Source organism: Gasterosteus aculeatus, chromosome 11 (assembly GCF_964276395.1).
Source record: "Gasterosteus aculeatus chromosome 11, fGasAcu3.hap1.1, whole genome shotgun sequence".
Classification (NCBI taxonomy): Eukaryota; Metazoa; Chordata; class Actinopteri; order Perciformes; family Gasterosteidae; genus Gasterosteus; species Gasterosteus aculeatus.
Genome location: NC_135699.1, coordinates 7,892,116 through 7,909,560, shown reverse-complemented (window position 1 = coordinate 7,909,560; position 17,445 = coordinate 7,892,116). Strand labels below are relative to the sequence as shown.

The following is a 17,445-nucleotide window of genomic DNA, read 5'->3' as shown; positions in this document are numbered from 1 at the left end:
CTTCTTCTGAGTGATTATCCACTCGACGTGTTTTGAAGATGGAAGACTTGAAAAATGTTGTGTTTCATCTTTCACAAAAGCACAGCTGCTGAAGTCAGCTGGAAAAATCTTTGGATGAAGCAGCTCTTAAACCCTCGAGCACCATCGTGCAAAACATTGTTTTTACGCTTTAGTTATTTTCTAGAGGGGCCCGTCTCCAGCTCCCAGTCGACTGCGCGTCCGGTCCAGACTGGACCCAAGCTGACTTTCCTCCTGTTTGTTCGGTTTAGTTAATTTTGTATTTTGATAACAAATATACCGTAGCAAAGTTAACCGCATGTTTTTCTCCATCCTTTAATAGTCGTGGCTCACTCAGCTTCTTTTTGTAGGTTTGGTTCATTTGGACTAACATTTGAACCATGTGTTTTACCATACCCTCCATTATAGTACCTGAAGAAAACCTAATTTTCTTTTCTCCTCCGTTCTGACCACGAGGCCGCTACCCGACGACGCCCACATGGCGTCTCAGACACACACCATCAGCACAGCTCCACCTTTAGTACCAGTTTCCAGCCCAAGAAAATAGAGACAACTTAAACTTGCCAGATGCCCACCTCTATTTTCAAATATACAAGCCCTTCAAAGTAAAATCCTTGTGAGGAAGTGGGTTCTTTTGTGGACCAAGAAAGTGCAGAAAAACAAAACACAGATCTTTGAATTACACAGATTTATTTTATTCCGAAATATGCGAGACAAATAACAACCAATTTCTTTAAAAAAAAAAAACTTTCCGTGTCCTTTTAACCTACAAAAACAATGATAATTTTTACACATAAAAAAAGCTTTCACAGCCATATACCAAAAGGAAAGAACGCCTGGATCACTTCAGGTGTTGAGAGTCAGAGTAACCGCCGTCAAGCTCTGCGTTACTGTTAGTTTCCCCGAGTGCTCCTAAAAAGTAGGGTTTGGTGTTGCAGTCTCACATCGGGTAGTTGAGCACCACGTCCTGTTTGGCCAGCTCCAACAACATGGGGTCATCGAAGAACTTGCTGATGCTCACATCCTCACTGAGACCCTGCAGAACAAACAAAAAACACACGCGATCAGCCTCGAAAGGTTGACCGAACCACCGTGACCAAATAATAGGGGGGTGGAAAAAGGCTCACCTTGCGCCTTCGGGTCTTGATCATGAACTCTCTGGCCAGGTGGGGGGCGGGCTGAGGCTCGAGAGGCCGGATCACGATGCTCTTGTCCAGGGGGTCACCGGGGACGATCTGAAAGGAAATGTGAAACGTGGTTAACGCAGAGAGAAGAGACGTGACGACATGAACTGTATTACAGGATCAGCATTAGCAAACCGAGTGGACACTTCAAATGCGGTGCCGACCTTTCACTGAATCTCTCATTCGGTTGCAAGTCTGTCTCCATTGTTACAGAGTCAGGAGTGCGTCCGTCAACATGATGGAAAAGCGACGCGCAAAAGTGCCGTCGCGGCTTCAGCTTCATCAGTGCAATGTCGGCAGAAGTATTCACAAGCTTTTAAAATGATTCACTGAATCAATTTTGTTAAGGAGCGTGCAGTGTGACCGTCACTATGAGATCTCATGGTCATGGATGTGACAGTCCCGCTAAATAGAGAGAAGGAAAGCTGAACCTGGCGAAACGTTGGGTAGAGTGGACCCATTCAAGTCGGGGACGGATTAAATGTGTGTGTGTGTGTAAGGGGAGGGGGGAGACAATCAATGGAAGGTTTGAAGCCCAATCAACAGATGGGAGAGAGAGGCGGTAACTCAACACTGTGCTGCTCGTGCACTCACTTCAGGGACTCCATGTTATTCTTATTTTCCTGGTCAGTTTAATCAATATGTGCCCACAGGAATGATGTGTGATGTGGCACAGAGGAGGCGGTTGAGAGTGTTGTTTGCGTCAGGTTCAAACTATCGCTGCCCCTTTAGTAAGTAAATTGGTATTTGGACCAAAGGGCGTGTCTTTTTGGATAAAAGGTGATTTCTGTTTAGCTCAAAATACGCGGGACGGCGGAACTAAAGAATTACTCTTGATTAAATGACGACGGTGAGAAGTAAGACATGCTGTTAGCTGACTGATTTCAGGAGTAGTCCAAGGGGAAATGTAAAACATGGAAATACACGTATGACCAATCTAGTTCTGCATTGACAAACCTCAACTGTTCATACAGGCATGTAAATAAATAATGCATCTCTTTTCTTACTCAACAATTGGATTTTAACCTCAATGGGGAATAAAAACATGAAACACATGCACTGAAGAAACCGCTCTCTTCCAGATGAATGCTTTCGCTGTTAGGTATTAATCCTCCCAAAGTGGAGCTAAATTTCCCCTGACACAGCTCTGCAGACTGCAGACACAAACACATGTCAGACATAGCACACAGGAACGGTTACACTCTACTTAAAAATTAATGACTCAACACTGCACATCAGAAGGAATTTAGCAGGAGTGGCAGACGTGTGCACAAGAGTTGACAGCGCTGTGCAAGCGCCCACAGTTTGGTGTGCAAGAGTTGGTGCTCTGGACCGACAGATAAAAACCTGTTTTGTCATCCGAACAGGGCTTTTAAAAAATTAATTATATATATATGAAATTTAATATGAAAAACAAATGGTGAACATTTCCAATCTGGCAACATTGAGATCGGTCGACCAATGACTGTTCTCTCTACAGTCAGAGCTCGCGCAAGAAGGTGGAACGTAAGGGAGACACCATTTCCAACACTTAAGGGCGGAATAACTAGTTTGTGAAAGACCCAGAGAAACACAAATATCTGACGAAGCAAAATCCCGGACGTTTTTGGAAGCCCTTCCGGACGCATTTTTTAGGTCTCAAAAAGAGGACATGTCCGGGGAAACCTAGCATAACGCAAACCCAGGTAAAACGTTTTGCGGTTTATAATCCGGTGCGCCCTATGTATGAAAAATGTTCTAAAATAGGTCATTCATTGAAGGTGCGCCTTTTAATCCGGTGCGGAAAATACGGTAAGTGATTGAGATGCTGCAACTGCACAACAGCCATACGGTGGACAAAAACACATCGTTGCTGTAGATTTATGCAGCTCGCATCCGGAATATATGAACCTGGCAATTTCATTGACATGATGCGTTCAGGAAAAGTTATTATAATATATAATTATTATTTATTTCAGCGTAAAATTGTGTTCATATCGGTGACTGAAAAAACCCAAAAAAAACAATCAGCAGCTTGGACTAAATGTTCCTCACTTGGGAAGGAATTTCTGCAAAGCCAGATGATCAATTAAGAGAAATATATCTCTTGAAATGTACACATGGTTAAAATTGGTAATTAGCACTATTGATCTCAATTGCCCAACTTCTGTTATTTGCATAACTATAGTGGGTGGAAACCTTTCGGTATTTTGTTCAACTGGAGGGAACGCTGGTTTTCGTCTACCTGCCAGTGGTGGAACACAGACAGGGCGAAGGCCTGTCCCTGTGTGTGCGTGCGAAGGTCGGTCTCAAAGCCGAAGGAGTCGATGGCCGGGATGAAAGCCTTGATGGTGTAGAGAGGAGACCCTGGAATAGGTGCATCCTGGGTCACATGACCCCTGTTCCAAGACAAGCAGAGGAATGCATTTAAAAAACATCAAATCCCTGTATTTTTAGATTACAGAATATTGTTACAATACTGCCTGATGGAAATAAAGGAGAATGAGTATGCCAACCTTCTTCGGGCCAGAACTGTGTAGACAGCAGATACGCAATCAGCTGGAGCCTGAACCTCCACAAAGTAATACGGCTCCATCAACCTCGGAGTGGCCTGGGACACGAGGGAGACCATACATTAGAATAAGGCGTGTGGGTGTATGAGAATATATGGCCAGCCAATGTACGGCTACAACACAACAATTCGTGCACCGTAACATCCGGGTGAAGCTAAATGAGAGGAGCGATGCCCAGATTAGGAAAGAGGAAAGGTATTGCACAAGATTCAACAATAACAAAGTCAGCAAAACACACAGCGTAATTCTGATAATGGAAAAATAAACAAAGGCATCGGAGCTGATGGCAGATAAGGAGAAGAATAGGCTTCCTCACCATGAGGAAAGCAGAGTACACCACCCTCCTGGCCGTGGGGATGACCTGGCCCCCTCCTCTGTGGAGAGGCTCCTGAGCAATGACGGCATCGAGGATCTTAAACTTGACATTCCTGATGGCTGGGAGCAGCAGAAAGACAAGCGTTAAGGGGACGTAACGCAACATTCTCCCTTCGCACAACGGCCACAGCTGCGGACATTCAGGCCAAAAGGAGATTCCAGCACCAATGGCAGCGCAGAGAAACAAAAGAGTACAAAAAGAAAAGGATAAATATTTACTCACGCTCATCACACAGAGGCCCCTCTCTGGTGCCCCACTGGAAGCCCTGAACGATGCTGTCTTTGACTGAGCCCAGCAGCGCCTTGTCCACCTACACAAGAGAACAACATCACGAGCCCGCTACAAAAAGTGTTTCCGTCTTAAGAAGCTTTGAACGATCTTGTCCCCACAATACGCCAGTGGCCAAAGGGAACACAACTCACCTCGGAGGGCAGCGTGTCATCTACCAGGATGTTTGGTCCCGTGGCGTCCGGTCCGAAGGCCCAGATGGACCTGGCAGCCAGCAGATCCCAGTCGTACTTTGTCTGGAAAAACTCTCCCAGCTTCTTCCTGCCACGAGGGAACAGAACAGCCACTGGTTGAAAGGCAGACTGCACATTGTGTCAGCGGCAGCATTAAGGAGATTGGTTGATCGGGGGAGTGTGTGGGGTTAATGGACGAGGAGCAGCAGAGCGGAGGTTCAGTTTAATGACGCGTGAAGTATGTCGCGTCTTTGACATCGTTGGGTATAGATAGCCTGATTGATGAGCCGAGGACGGACGGGAAGCAGCGCTTCAGCATCACGGACGGGGAGATTCATCCATGCTTTTAGTGGGAGATTCAATTACTGTGAGATATCTGATCGATATACATGGAGGGGTCTCTAGGAGACCACACACGAGTGCTTGTCTTCTCCTTAAACACTCAAACATAAATCTATTGCAATTTCTAAATATAGATTCATATCAAGTAGTGAACATTAATCTCATATTTAGCGTTTCTACGGTCGCTTTCGAACTGACGCAGTGAAGCAGAAATACAGTTTGTGTATTTCTTTAAGAAGGCCCAAGAGAAATTTAAGAAAAACAAACACTTGAATGCTTTACAGCAACAACTATGGACTATTAGGAGGATCATCACCCACAAATCCGTAACTTTTCATTATAAAAAAAAAAAAAAAGACTATTTAAGCCCGAGGCATTTCTACAGCGCGCTACCTTAATGACATCATTTAATTAAAGAGCCAATCATGCCGGCTCCTTTATCCTTGCTAACAGAGGACGTAATGAAAACTAATGGCGGGCCAGAGTGGCTTTGATATACGGAGGAATTAAGAAGGCTTCTGCCATACCAGAATGAAATGGGGGGAAAATCTACACATCCAACATGAAAGGCACATTAATCCATTTAAATTATTCCAAGAGATCACAGGTTCAATGTATGCGAGCGGGATGGCGAGACCTGCTGCATCTAACCTGTTCCACGTGATCTGCACCACTTCGTTCTCGATGTCCTCAGCGAGCCCCTTCTCCAAGGGCTCGGCAATCATGGTGATCTTGTTCCTGTCAATCACATCACACGGCCGTCAATCGCTCATTCTGCAGCCAGGGGCCCAAACTGACAGTGACTGACAACTTTCCACAAAGAAATACAAATTAAAAACAGCTTGTCAGAAAATGATCAGAGCTGTGAGTCGAAAAAACCCATAAAATCCCATTTGATACGCACTTTTTGTTTGGCGTTTCAGCGAAGCACTTGAGTGAAGAAGTCTCTACAACCGTTTCGCAGAAGGTCACGACGGGGTCGGCGACCTGTGGACAAAAACCAGCACAATCACACAAAGAAACAAAGCGCTGCACTCTTGTGTGGCGCCATCGGGAATAGTTACTTTAATGTCGATCTCTGAGTACATCTTGCGCAGGTCGTGCATGACGCAGTCCAGGTACAGCTCTCCTGTGCCCAAGATGACATGCTCGCCCGATTCCTCCACCTGAAAGACAAACAACAATAATGTTGTGATCAGATCGGACTTGTCAGGTTTGTCCGTCGTGCAGGACCCATATTTGTATTTCATTTCAAGAGAGACTTGCTGGTTAAACGTCCTACCGTATGACTGTAATCTGAGTAATTACATAGCAGAATATTCCGCTTGCTTAAAAGGCGTTTGGATTTAGTTTTGAAGGCCTATTGCCGGACCCCCGGCTGTACCTTTGTGGTGAGGGACGGATAGCTCTTGTTGACCTTCCTCAGTCCGTCCAACATCTTGGGTAGCTCTGAAGGGTTGACGGGCTCCACTGCAATCTTTATAACGGATGCCGTGTTGAACTTTAGTGGCCTGAAAATCTGAGCCTAAAGAGAGTTAAAAAAAGAAGAAAAAGATTAATTATGCCGTTTTGTAAGTTAAAATGGTCTCAGTCGTATTTCTGCCACTGGTCTCACCTCTTCGTTCCCTCTGGGCTCCGTGATCGTTGCCGTCTTGACGATTGGCTGATCGCAGCCTTCGATTAGAACCCAGTTTCCCGCAGGGACTCTGTTCACTTCAATTTGGTATCTGAAAATGTGAGCGGCACAAAATTTAATTCAAACTAGTCAAAAGTCTCCAACCGGTCCTCTTAGACATACGTGAAGCAGATTAATCCTGGAGTTATTGGTAAAAAAAAAGGTATTTGTGAGGTGACAGTGACCCTTTCTTCTGATCAGTTTGTCCTGAGGTAGGAAGACGTTCATAGTCCAGCAGAAACTGTGTCTCTCAAATGAGACACCATGTAGTTCATTATATACTCCTAAGTACACCAATAGGTAAAGATTGTTAAATATATACAGACCTGGCGACTGAGATCCAGAGCCGGCCCACAGTGCAGACCTGCGAGTCCTCCTCGTCCTCAAGGGTGTAGTTCTCTCCCAAGACCTTGACAGGCTGACCGGCCTGAATGGTCCCACTCAGCACCCGGCCGAACGCGTGGAACTGAACCCCATCCTCGGTGCTGTACATCTTGGTGGTGTGGCACATCAAAGGACCCTAAAGTGAGCAGAAAAAGATGGATATATGAGAGAGAGATTAAAGAAATGGGGCAGGGAAGTCTTACCACTTGAATGAGACATGTTCAAATAAAAAAAATAAAACATAAGAGGGTTTTGGCGTAAGGCAGTTAAACGTTTGTTGAAACTTGGAAAACTGGCTGGTATTGGCTTAAATTAAAATATTTAAAAGTCTGCACATCTCAAGACAAACAGCCTGTTGGGTTGATATGTTACAGCAGCTGGAAGGACCTGAAACACATTGCAGCATTTGCGTATCTGCTTCTCCGCAGCAAACAAACAGGAGATTCCCGCCCTGCGTCCCTTATACTCACATCGGGGTCGCACTCCGTCATGGCCTCCGCGAGGTCCGAGTCCAGACCTCCATTGTATGTGTGCTCTATCTTGCTCCTAGCACCCTCCTGTGGTGAGGGGATGTGGTGCACGCACATGTCCACAAAGCCTGAGCAGAAGACATTCATGCTTGACTTAATAGCGATAAAACGGGTGGAGCAAATCATGACCATTTATCATAAACAAATAAAACAATCAGGAGCAATAATATTGAATAAAGCAGCAAGATGGATAAAATGCTTCAGAGTGTCTCTGCAGTATTGTTCATGTTACTTTAAAAGAAAAAAAATAATAAAATCTACAAATACAGCGAAGACCAACAAAAAAAACGAAAACAGGACAGACGATAAAAGATGAATCCTTACCAGTGAACTCTCCAAAGAAGCGGTTACAGACCAGCCTCAGTAAAGGTCTGATGTTCAGCTTCAGCTCTTCTTTGGTGAGGTGGATCCCCAGTTCATCCAGAACTCTGGGGAGAGACGTGTCCACGTCCCCGACCACCTGGATGCAAAGAGGATTTTAGGTGAGGATGACACACTTGGGGTCTGCAAAAGGCGAGTTGCTTTGTTACACAGAAACGGTTTAGCCGTGTCCAACCTGTGAGAGGATCTTGTAGAGAGGCTCCAGAACAAATTCCACAAAGCTGCGCTGAGAGTTGCTGCTGGGAGCTTTCTTTGTGAACTTGCGACTGGGGGGGAGGGAGAGGATGGGAGATATAAGAATATCTTACAAGAACATTGCTTAGCATTAAATATTAGCATACAGTTCAAGGGAAATGTGTTCCTCACGTTTTGGGGTTGAAATAAATGTCTCCCCAAAGCCTCTTGGCAAACTCATTATAGTTGATGTCACCTAGAAACACAGAGGAGAGTAAGTCCATACCGAAGTAAGTCCACTAGGCGTGAGATAATAAATAAAGAACAGGCTCCGGTGAGGGTTTATGCTGAAGAGCCTTACCATAGGTGTCCGAGTAGATCTTTGCGAAGGACCCCAGGGTGAAACAGGTGCTGTACTGAGAGCTGGCGAAGCACACATTGCCTAGCAGAGGAGACACCACCAAGTTCTCATCCGTGGAGTACGTGCTGAGAAAGAAGAGAAATGACCATCAGCCGTCTGATTCTCCACCCCACTAATCAGTATGCAGCACTACAGCTCATCAAGCCACTCATGCTCCCCAAACGCTGTATCCGTTACGGGTTTTAAGTATTACCTGAGCAAACCGTTGACCTCATCCACAATGTGGCGGAGTTTATAATAAGCATCTGTAGGGGGCAATTTGAGCTCCCCAATAAGCCGGTCCACCTTGTTGATGCAGATGGTGATGGCCATTCGCTCCTGAACCGCGTGTTTGATCAGGCGCTCTGTGTTCAGCATCACCTGTGCAGAGATACAAAAGGGGCTAAATGGCACGTTTCAAGTCCAGCTCATGACACAATGCAGAGTCAAAACACTGCAGACCACCGATTGGTTGCAGAGAACCAGCCGCAATGCGGCACAAACTCACTGTTAATTAAATAGCTACTCTGGCATCAACAGCCATTTGCTATTCACCTCGCCCATGACTATAAAGAACGGCAAAGGTACGCTGTAGACACGACACGGTACAGCTGACAAGTGTGCAGCTGCTGCAGAGTCTCCCAGCTACACTGCAGGAGTTCTATATGGAGGAAAAGCGTGCAGTGACTCACTCCTTCTGCTGCATCTATGAAGAGGACGATGCCGTCCGAGAGCCGGATACTAGAAGTGACCTCGTCAGAGAAGTTCACGTGGCCTTAAGAGGGAGACACAAGGTTTGACATCACTCCCTGCTGGGATGCACCAAAACAAACCAGGGAACACACGTTCAGTAGCTCCCTCCACCTCCAGCCGCGCACCCTACCTGGTGTATCCATGATGTTGAAAAGGTAGGACTTTCCTCTGGAGTCTGGCAGGACCATTGTGACGGGGGCGCTCTTGATACCCACACCCCTCTGCGGAAAGAGCACAACGTAGAAATAACCTTTAGGGGGGAGGAGAGGGTGTAATTCTATCCCTGTAGTGCTTATTTAATAAGGATAAAGGCCGTTGGGGATCATATTTCCATGTTTGCAATTCATTGACATTCTAATGTGCCGTAACGCTCACCTCCTGTTCGGTGAAGAGGATGTCGGTGTATCGCAGCTGAAAGAGTCAAACGTCATGTTAGTTACTCTGTAATATACAATAAGAGTAATCGTCTCTCAAAATGTGTTCATCATTCCAGTCGACCCTCACATCCACGTCGTCCCTCTTCCTGATTTCTGGGTGCGTCTGTTCAATCAGGCAGTCCACAAAACAGGTCTAAACAGAATAAACAAATTCATTAGATCCCCATGAGTCAGTTATTAGCATATATCCAAAATATTCATATCCTCATGCATTTTTCATCTTAAGAACACATGTCCTCTTTGGCAAAATGCCACAGAATACCCAATTATTGTGCAGCGCTGGCAGGTTGCCATGCCAACAAAAAATCCAAGCAGACCAAAAAGCATCATTTTTGATGCCAGAAGTCATTCTAAATATCACTGCAGTATCAGATATATGATCTGCCTGTTATCTGGACTGATAGTCAACAACAGCGATAATGTTGAATGCTTTCCGTCTACGAACAAGCTCTGCAGTGAACGACAGACAGATAGAGTTGATGGACTGGAGACCAGAGAATATTCACAACATCCAAGATGACGGGTGTTGTCCCCACATTGGTGAGTTACTATGGGGTCTTATGTGGGCACTGCAGCGCACTGTTGAAAGCCGCACACTTGTAAATGCTACCGTAACAATTGGTTAAAGTAATAACTAAGAGGGCCATTTGACATGTGTGCCCCAACAAATGGCATAAAGCTAAAACACCAATTTATAAATTTAGCCTTAATGAAAAGTGGTTATACATTTTGAGAACAGATCCCCCCCCCCCAACCAGCTCATCCACATGGCAAAAGCACTAAACCCACAGTCAGGGAAAAACTGCCCTTGCTAAAAGTGCAGAGATATGGCGGGTACCAACCTTGCCGTGGTGAAGATGTCCACACAGGGTGACGTTACGGATTAGCTCAGGACCGTCCATCAGATCTGCAAGGAATCTACCAAGAGAAGACAGACACGAGTGCTTGAGAGACAAACAGCAAACGCATGTATTTGCAGGATATGTAAATATGAAACACACAACAGTGAGTTGAGTCAATAATTGTCTACATGTACATTTGCATCTTCAGCCATAATTGGCAGAAATCATGTGCACATTGATGACTTGGTGACTTACTCCATATCATAGACGGTGGCAGGTAACTCCTGCTCCATCAGCGTGAACCGCTTGTGCTTCACAGGCTTGATGATGGGCTCTGGAGTGAAGAGAAAACACTCATATTTGTGCGGAACGTAATAGAACTTATCATGTGTGGACAATTTAACCAAACACTATGCGCTTGATTGTACATCTGCTTGTACAGATTATCTAACCTGTGAGAGGTTGCGTGTCTTCCTCCTGGACAATGGTTTCCACTTCGGGGCCATAAACCTCCTCTGCTGTAGGATAGTACTTCTTGTCCTCGTGCAGAACCACCTCCATACCAGGGACATCCTCATCGGCATCAGCAGGTTCATCTTCATCATCGTCGTCAGCCTGCACAGAGAAATTACCATGAAATGTGGTCACATATTGAAAATTAGGGGGCTAACGGCTCAAAGAAATGATTACCTCGTCAACATCTCGGTCCTCTGCATCCAGATCATCCTCATCGTCATCAGAGTCCAGCTCTGGACCGATGTAGTTTCCAAACTCGTCATACAGATCAGCCTCCATCTTGTAGAGGACTGAAAGAGGAGACACGGGTTGAATGATGTTATACGGTTTCTCTGAATTGGTAAAGACAATACGACGTGGAGGCGATACAGAATACAACTAGAATTAAGTCACGTTATATCCGCTTTGTCAATGTCTCATTGGACATTATGTCATGTCTGTGTTGCTCTCTGATTCAATACGCACCGAAAACATGTTGAAGTCTAAATAGTAATAAAAATGCACTTGCGTTGTGAAGTTGTGCTTGTTTTACAGAAGTCGGGGATGAATTCGTAACTAGCTCGCTTAATAAGGTTTCCTTGAGTTAACATCAAAGCTAATGCTAACTTGTATAGCACAACATGCATCGCAGGGACTATTTATCAAGCATTCAGATGGTTTCCGTGGGCAAAACGAATAATACAATTTTAATTTAATGAGAAGTCTTCAATGATTAACGTTAACAGATGAAAATGTTCTTTGTGTTTGCAATGTTAGCAGCGACCCAAAACCGAGCATGCTAACATGCTACCATGCTAACAGAAATGAATGACTTGGAGAGGACGTTGCAGCTACGTTGATGTTTAGCAATTTAGCTTAACGGAGCTTACAGCTTAGTTTTCGCAACTATAACCCGCTGCCTGAAAATAACAACTCACCTGTATTCCGTGATAGCGCGGTGAGGTAAGACAATAATCGAAACAAGGTCAGTTGGGTAAGTATTCAGAAGATAAATAATTTCACAAAAAGCGCCATGCGCACGAAATATTACGTCCGGCTTTCTTCTTCTGAGGACTCGGGGGCGCTTTCGAGCTCACTATCGCCCCCAACGGTGGAGTTGGGTACTTAGCAGCAAAGAAAATTACATCTACGTTTCAAATACCTGCTACTTTTGCTTATTTACTCTCACTTAAACACCCAGAATTGACCATACACATGCATGACCCCAGTGCACGTCAGCATCTTTCAAATGAAACAACGATTATGATGCACTGTCCACCTTGATGTTCGTGTATTAGGAGACGGTTCCCGTGGGTGACATGCGTGCATTTAGTGCCATCCAGCGGTCATGTAGGACTACAGCTCTGATTATTTTGAACGTTTTGTACGTGTAGACTGTGTCTCGCTGCTGAAACTAAATGAATCTATACGCCGTGATATAATATAAATAATTATGGCATTAATTAGATCAAGGGAAAAAGCAGGATTATTGTAGGTAGATCTGAATTATTTCACACTTCAAGGTAAATGAATAGATGGGCCTGTAGTTTTGTTCTGCAAAAGCTGGAGGGCAGTAGCCATTAACTGTAATGCAGTTATGTCATCCTTCAATTTCAGTGTGTCATCTAATCAACGTGTCTATCATTTGGTGGCTTGTGTGTTTTTGTAAAACGAACGTGTCTTCGCAGAAGAACCCGGATTAAACTATATGATGGTTTGCAATGGGCCTTAACAACTTAAACAATTTAAAAATGATTCAATTCAATATTCAAGTCAATTATTGGTAATTTACTTCTTCTTAGAAACTATACTTTTTAGATAACTGTTTAGAATACTAAAGTTTCGCATTGGAATTAATGGAAAATCCAGTGTGTCAGAGTGGGTGACGTTTCATCATCTACTCTAAGAGCTAACATGGGAGTACCCCAGGGTTGTATTTTGGGACCTTTATTATTCAGTCTATACATAAATGATTCGCCCGGTGTGCGATGGGTGTGATATTGAAATGTATGGTGACAATTTGTTCTGCCTGACGCATGCAGCGGCCTGTAATGGCTGCTCTACACTTTTCTTTTGTTATGTATTGGTTTTGTGTATAGATTGTGTCCGTTTGTCTGTGAATTTAAATTACATTTCCTTTAGAATTTTTTTTTATTTCAGGCTGCCTTAAAGACATCTGGCCAGGGACAGCAGATGGAAATTAGCCTGTCTGGCTAACTCTGGCTCACTTATAGTACAACTGTTGATCAGTGTGCATTGTCCCTACAAAATAAATGAATAAATAAGTTTAAAAACTTGGATGTAATCACTTGGGACCTCCGTTAATTTGAACAGAGTTTATAGTGGTGTGCATTATTGGCAGACCAATCACTACATGTTCCAAATAGAAAAGTGAGGAAAAACAATTAGGCCAAGTGATATTCAAATATAAAATACGGCATTGCTAAGATACAAGTAAGCAATCAGGGGGAATTCATTATTCCACTTGGATGTTGATGAGGTTTGATAATAAATGCAAACAGAGAAAGGGTTTCAGTTGATGGCTTTATTCCTGCTGGTGATAATATGTTGATCAGTAGGCCTGGCCTACAGAGTCAATACATAGATACTTTAGACTGACAAACACGTTAAACAAACACACCCTCAACATTGTCATCCATTTCTAAATACAAGTTTTCTGTGGGAGGCAAATTAATAAAAATATTGTTTGGTCATCTTGGAATGCCCTTGATACACTTCATAAAATGTATTGAGGCTATAATTTTATATTTCAGCAAGTGCCGATAAATAAACACAGTTTCTTGGTTGACATTAACATCTTTAAAATATTGTCACAACAGTACAACCAGAATAACATTTAAAAGCAGTTTATTTATTCTATAAATAGGTCGACCCCAAAACGTTAAAGTTATAGATCACCGTTACTTCTAAATCTTTATAACAGAGCAATGATAAGACATTGATTTCCTTTCTTTAGGCGATGATTGCAGGTCTCCATAATGAATTACCTGCTGCTTCTCTCCTAAGATTGACCTCCGGAGCCAAAAGTGAGGCTGGACTAAGGCACGTGTAAACTGGATGGTCGACACACTTTATTTATAACACAAATGGTTTAATTGCCTAATACTTAGTTGGACTATTTGACCTGAGAATTTGACCAAATGTGTCAACTGGCCCCTTAATAAGATTCTCCTTTCTCCCCTCTCTGTCTCTGACCCTCTACTCCGCCACCATCTTCCTCAGCCTCTGCACCACGTCCTCCCCGCTGCTCCACGGCACCGTGACAGCCTTGAACTCCCCTGGCACGGCCTCGTGGGTCTCCGTGATCAGCCGGTGCATGGGGAAGTCCCGCCGCGGGAAAGCCACGTCGCGGGGCCCGAGGGCCGTGGCCGGGCAGAAGTCGTTGGCTCCGTCCCCCACGTAGAAGACGCGTTGGTAAGGGCGGCCCCGCTCCTGCGTCCTGCGGGCCACGTAGTCCCTGACGATCACCTGCTTGCACATGTTGCTCGGGCACCGCACGCAGTCGTGGGAGTGGAAGGGCCGCAGCACCAGTCGGCCGTCCCTGTTGAAGGTGGCGGGGTTGCTGAAGATCCGGTGGAAGAGTTGCCGGGCCCCGGCGCGCCGCAGCCAGGCCTCGATGAAGAAGGTGTTGGCGTCGGACAGTAGCACCACCTCGAAGTCCTGCGGTGGCCGAGTGCGGAGGAACTGGAAGAGGGTGAGCATGCCGGGGGTGGCCGGGATCTTCTCCATGGAGCCGCGGATGTCGCTCTCGGTGACCCCCTGCTCCGCCAGGTAGGCCAGCACCCGCTGCATGTACTCGTTGTAGCGGCCCGGTTGGTACGTGTCCTTCAGCCAGGCCGGAAGGTGCTGACCCGGGGCGGTCTGCACCACGATGTCGTCGCTGGTTTCATCCACGATGGTCTCATCGAAGTCAAAGAAGACGAGGAAGCGCTTGTCGGAGGGGATGTTGGTCGAGTTGGAGGCCATGATCGCTGCGCGTCTGGACCCGGCGGGCTCCCCCTCGCCTGGGGGATGGGGTGGGACATAACAGCAGGTGAATATTGAATCCCCCATGATTGACCAGGCCACACCTCTGGCTGCTACAGGCAATAAATCTCCACTCTCCACGCTCTGCGCCCACTCTCCGGCATCCCACGCAAGACCACCAAAAGTAAGGTGGAGGCGGCCGAGGGTGGTTTCTGGGAAACATCAATGCGTAAAGAGGCGAAGGATGGGGGAGGGGGGGTTGGGGTGGAGGCAAAAAAGATTACAATTTAGATTTAATATATGAGGTAGACACAATAATGTGAATATTATATTATATTCAGCTATAGCTGGATGAGAGCAAAGCAGCCAGTCAAACCAGAAGAGGGAGCGTTCATTTCTACATACGGTAAAGGTGGTGCTCAACCTGCTCACCCAGAAGCTAAAATATAGGAAATTCGTGCTGGGCTTCATGCAAAATCCTACAAGCAAGCGAGCTTATGAACTGTACAATCGATGAACAAGGCAGCGGCGTGTGGTCGCATTGTGCCTTCCTACCTTTAGATCGAAGCAGTGGATGTCAGATGAATGTGTGCGGCTCGCTTGCCTGCATTGGGGAAGGACACAGTGGATGCTGAATGACCTCAAACAGTGCGGGGAAAACAATAAGGTATCACAGCGAATGATGTACGAGTGTGAGGTATTATATCGCCCACGTGCAGCGATTTAACGAGGTTCTACCTCTGTGATGTCCAGCAGAAACATGCACACAGTACAAGTCCAGTTTGCGTCAACGGAGGAAAAGTCTAATTTGTCTTATTTTTGTGCATATTTTACACACTCATTATAAAAGACGGATTCAAAACGATCTCGTCAGCTCGCCAATCGAATCTGCGGACTTAAAAAAAACACCAATAACAGCTAAAACGCTAGAATGCATCAGATCAAACTTCAACTCAAATCCCATTACTTTGAAAAAATACATTTAAAGAAAAAGCATTACTGTGTGCTGCTGGCGCTGGTTCCGATCCCCCGGTGTCGGTCCCGTCCGATCCGGTCCCGCAGACAGTAGCCGGCCGGCCGGCGGCACGCGCGCTTATAAGTGACGGTCCAAAACCACGAAAGCCGCTGTGACGGGACCGCGCCTCCAAGTCCGCCCATGTAATAGCAGCCTGCTCAGCGCGTGCACGGTCCTTCCAAAGGGAGGGGGGGGAGAAAACAACCAAATGCAAATGCTTTTCTCAAATAGCCTCACTGCTCTAACGACAGACTACAAACTCTTATACAAAGACCCGCAATTTACAGCTGGAGGGGTAAAGAAAGGACCGAGGTAAACTGATCCTTTTCTGAACTTGTAAGCTTGATTCGACCCAGTGGGGGAAAAAAAAAAACACTGCATGAGAACTCCAGGGAGAGACAGGAACATCATCTCAAGGGTTCAGCAGGCCTGACGCTCAGCTGGGGGGGTTCGGTGGGCAGTTCGATGCCTGGCTGCTGCCCGTCCTGTGCCGTAAAGCCCTTGAGCAAGACACAGAACCTCAAACTGCTCCCCCGGCGCTTCGAAGCAGCACAGTGCTTCTACTGAGCCAAGCAGCTTATGTTTACAACAGTTTAAGACTCAAAAACCTTCAACAGGGGAATGGAGCTGCTGGACCTCTGACCTCTATTTGAATCGAGAGTCTGATTGGAGAAAGCATATCCAACGTAATACCTTGGTTTATTTAAAATGTGGAGCAGCAAAGTGTCTCTTTAATAATCGCAGAGAAACATTATTATTGCGGCGTGGGAGTTGGCATTTGGCTGGTCGACCAACAGCCTATAGGAACTTCTTGAAAGCACACGTGAAGGCCTCTTCTCCTTATCTGCCTGCCGACAGACACGGCCCCCTGCCTCCCCTACACCACAGGGCGTAATGACTAACAGCTGGGGGTTGAGGGGGGGGGATCTGACTATTTTCTAACCCAAATGGGAAGAGAGATGTACAGACGGTGTGTTATTATCTCCTCTGCTGGTGAAGCGAGCCGCGGTACCCGAGCGCCCACGCACCATCAGTGAGTCACTTACACTCCTCTCCATCCATCGGGCCCGCTCAGCCGTCTCACTGGACTGCGTGACTCATTGGTGCGCCACTTTAAAAAATCCCCCCACAGTGATGGGGGGCACACAGGGTTTTGAGTGACAGCGGCAACAGTTGAAAGTCTTGACGTGTCCATAGAGGAGGCGAATTCGGATGTCCAGGAAAGAAAATACTCAAAAATACTGTTGTCACTCAGATATTAATTTGGCATTTAGTTTTAATGCCAGTTTGTCTGAATGCAACTGCTCACCTAAACACGCACGCTGAGGGCATTTAGAAGAAAAGTAACATACAACACAAGTTTTTTCTTAACTGGAGAATATCTGCATGGTCACTGACGTTCAAGGTCACGGGCCAGAGAAGCCAATGATTTTGAACAA

General features: G+C 45.7%; 2 protein-coding genes across 3 annotated transcripts; both read right to left on the bottom strand.

Moving 5' to 3' along the window:
- Positions 1–691: 691 nt before the first annotated feature.
- On the bottom strand, positions 692–12,269 carry eftud2 (elongation factor Tu GTP binding domain containing 2). The gene is made up of 28 exons (XM_040191317.2): positions 11,943–12,269; positions 11,200–11,315; positions 10,962–11,124; positions 10,765–10,843; positions 10,510–10,585; positions 9,735–9,800; positions 9,606–9,641; positions 9,361–9,451; positions 9,170–9,252; positions 8,692–8,858; positions 8,439–8,563; positions 8,270–8,333; positions 8,079–8,169; positions 7,847–7,982; positions 7,463–7,590; positions 6,935–7,128; positions 6,549–6,660; positions 6,318–6,458; positions 5,998–6,099; positions 5,838–5,920; positions 5,585–5,671; positions 4,553–4,679; positions 4,353–4,440; positions 4,071–4,189; positions 3,698–3,792; positions 3,427–3,580; positions 1,146–1,253; positions 692–1,054 (listed from the first exon to the last, which is right to left on the bottom strand). The coding sequence occupies exons 2-28, from the start codon at positions 11,302–11,304 to the stop codon at positions 959–961; spliced, it is 2,916 nt and encodes a 971-aa protein (XP_040047251.1). The 5' UTR covers positions 11,305–11,315; positions 11,943–12,269; the 3' UTR covers positions 692–958.
- Positions 12,270–13,534: 1,265 nt separating this feature from the next.
- On the bottom strand, positions 13,535–16,593 carry phospho1 (phosphoethanolamine/phosphocholine phosphatase 1). 2 transcript variants are annotated; one of them, XM_040192034.2, is made up of 3 exons: positions 15,992–16,593; positions 15,547–15,595; positions 13,535–15,203 (listed from the first exon to the last, which is right to left on the bottom strand). In XM_040192034.2, the coding sequence occupies exon 3, from the start codon at positions 15,076–15,078 to the stop codon at positions 14,224–14,226; it is 855 nt and encodes a 284-aa protein (XP_040047968.2). In that variant the 5' UTR covers positions 15,079–15,203; positions 15,547–15,595; positions 15,992–16,593; the 3' UTR covers positions 13,535–14,223. The 2 variants fall into 2 exon arrangements, with proteins under 2 accessions (XP_040047968.2, XP_040047969.2); XM_040192035.2 differs by having other exon boundaries at positions 13,535–15,029; positions 15,992–16,576.
- Between the last annotated feature and the right edge of the window lie 852 nt (positions 16,594–17,445).

What these genes read in the sequence shown, in the direction of transcription:
- eftud2 (XM_040191317.2), bottom strand. Translation starts at nt 11,304, where the DNA reads ATGGAGGCTGATCTGTATGACGAGTTTGGAAACTACATCGGTCCAGAG. An exon ending in GAGGTCAACGGTTTGCTCAG is followed by an intron (nt 8,564 to 8,691) that starts GTAATACTTAAA and finishes CTTCTTTCTCAG; the next exon opens with CACGTACTCCACGGATGAGA. An exon ending in CTCTGGATCTCAGTCGCCAG is followed by an intron (nt 6,661 to 6,934) that starts GTCTGTATATAT and finishes TCACATTTTCAG; the next exon opens with ATACCAAATTGAAGTGAACA.
- phospho1 (XM_040192034.2), bottom strand. Translation starts at nt 15,078, where the DNA reads ATGGGGGATTCAATATTCACCTGCTGTTATGTCCCACCCCATCCCCCA.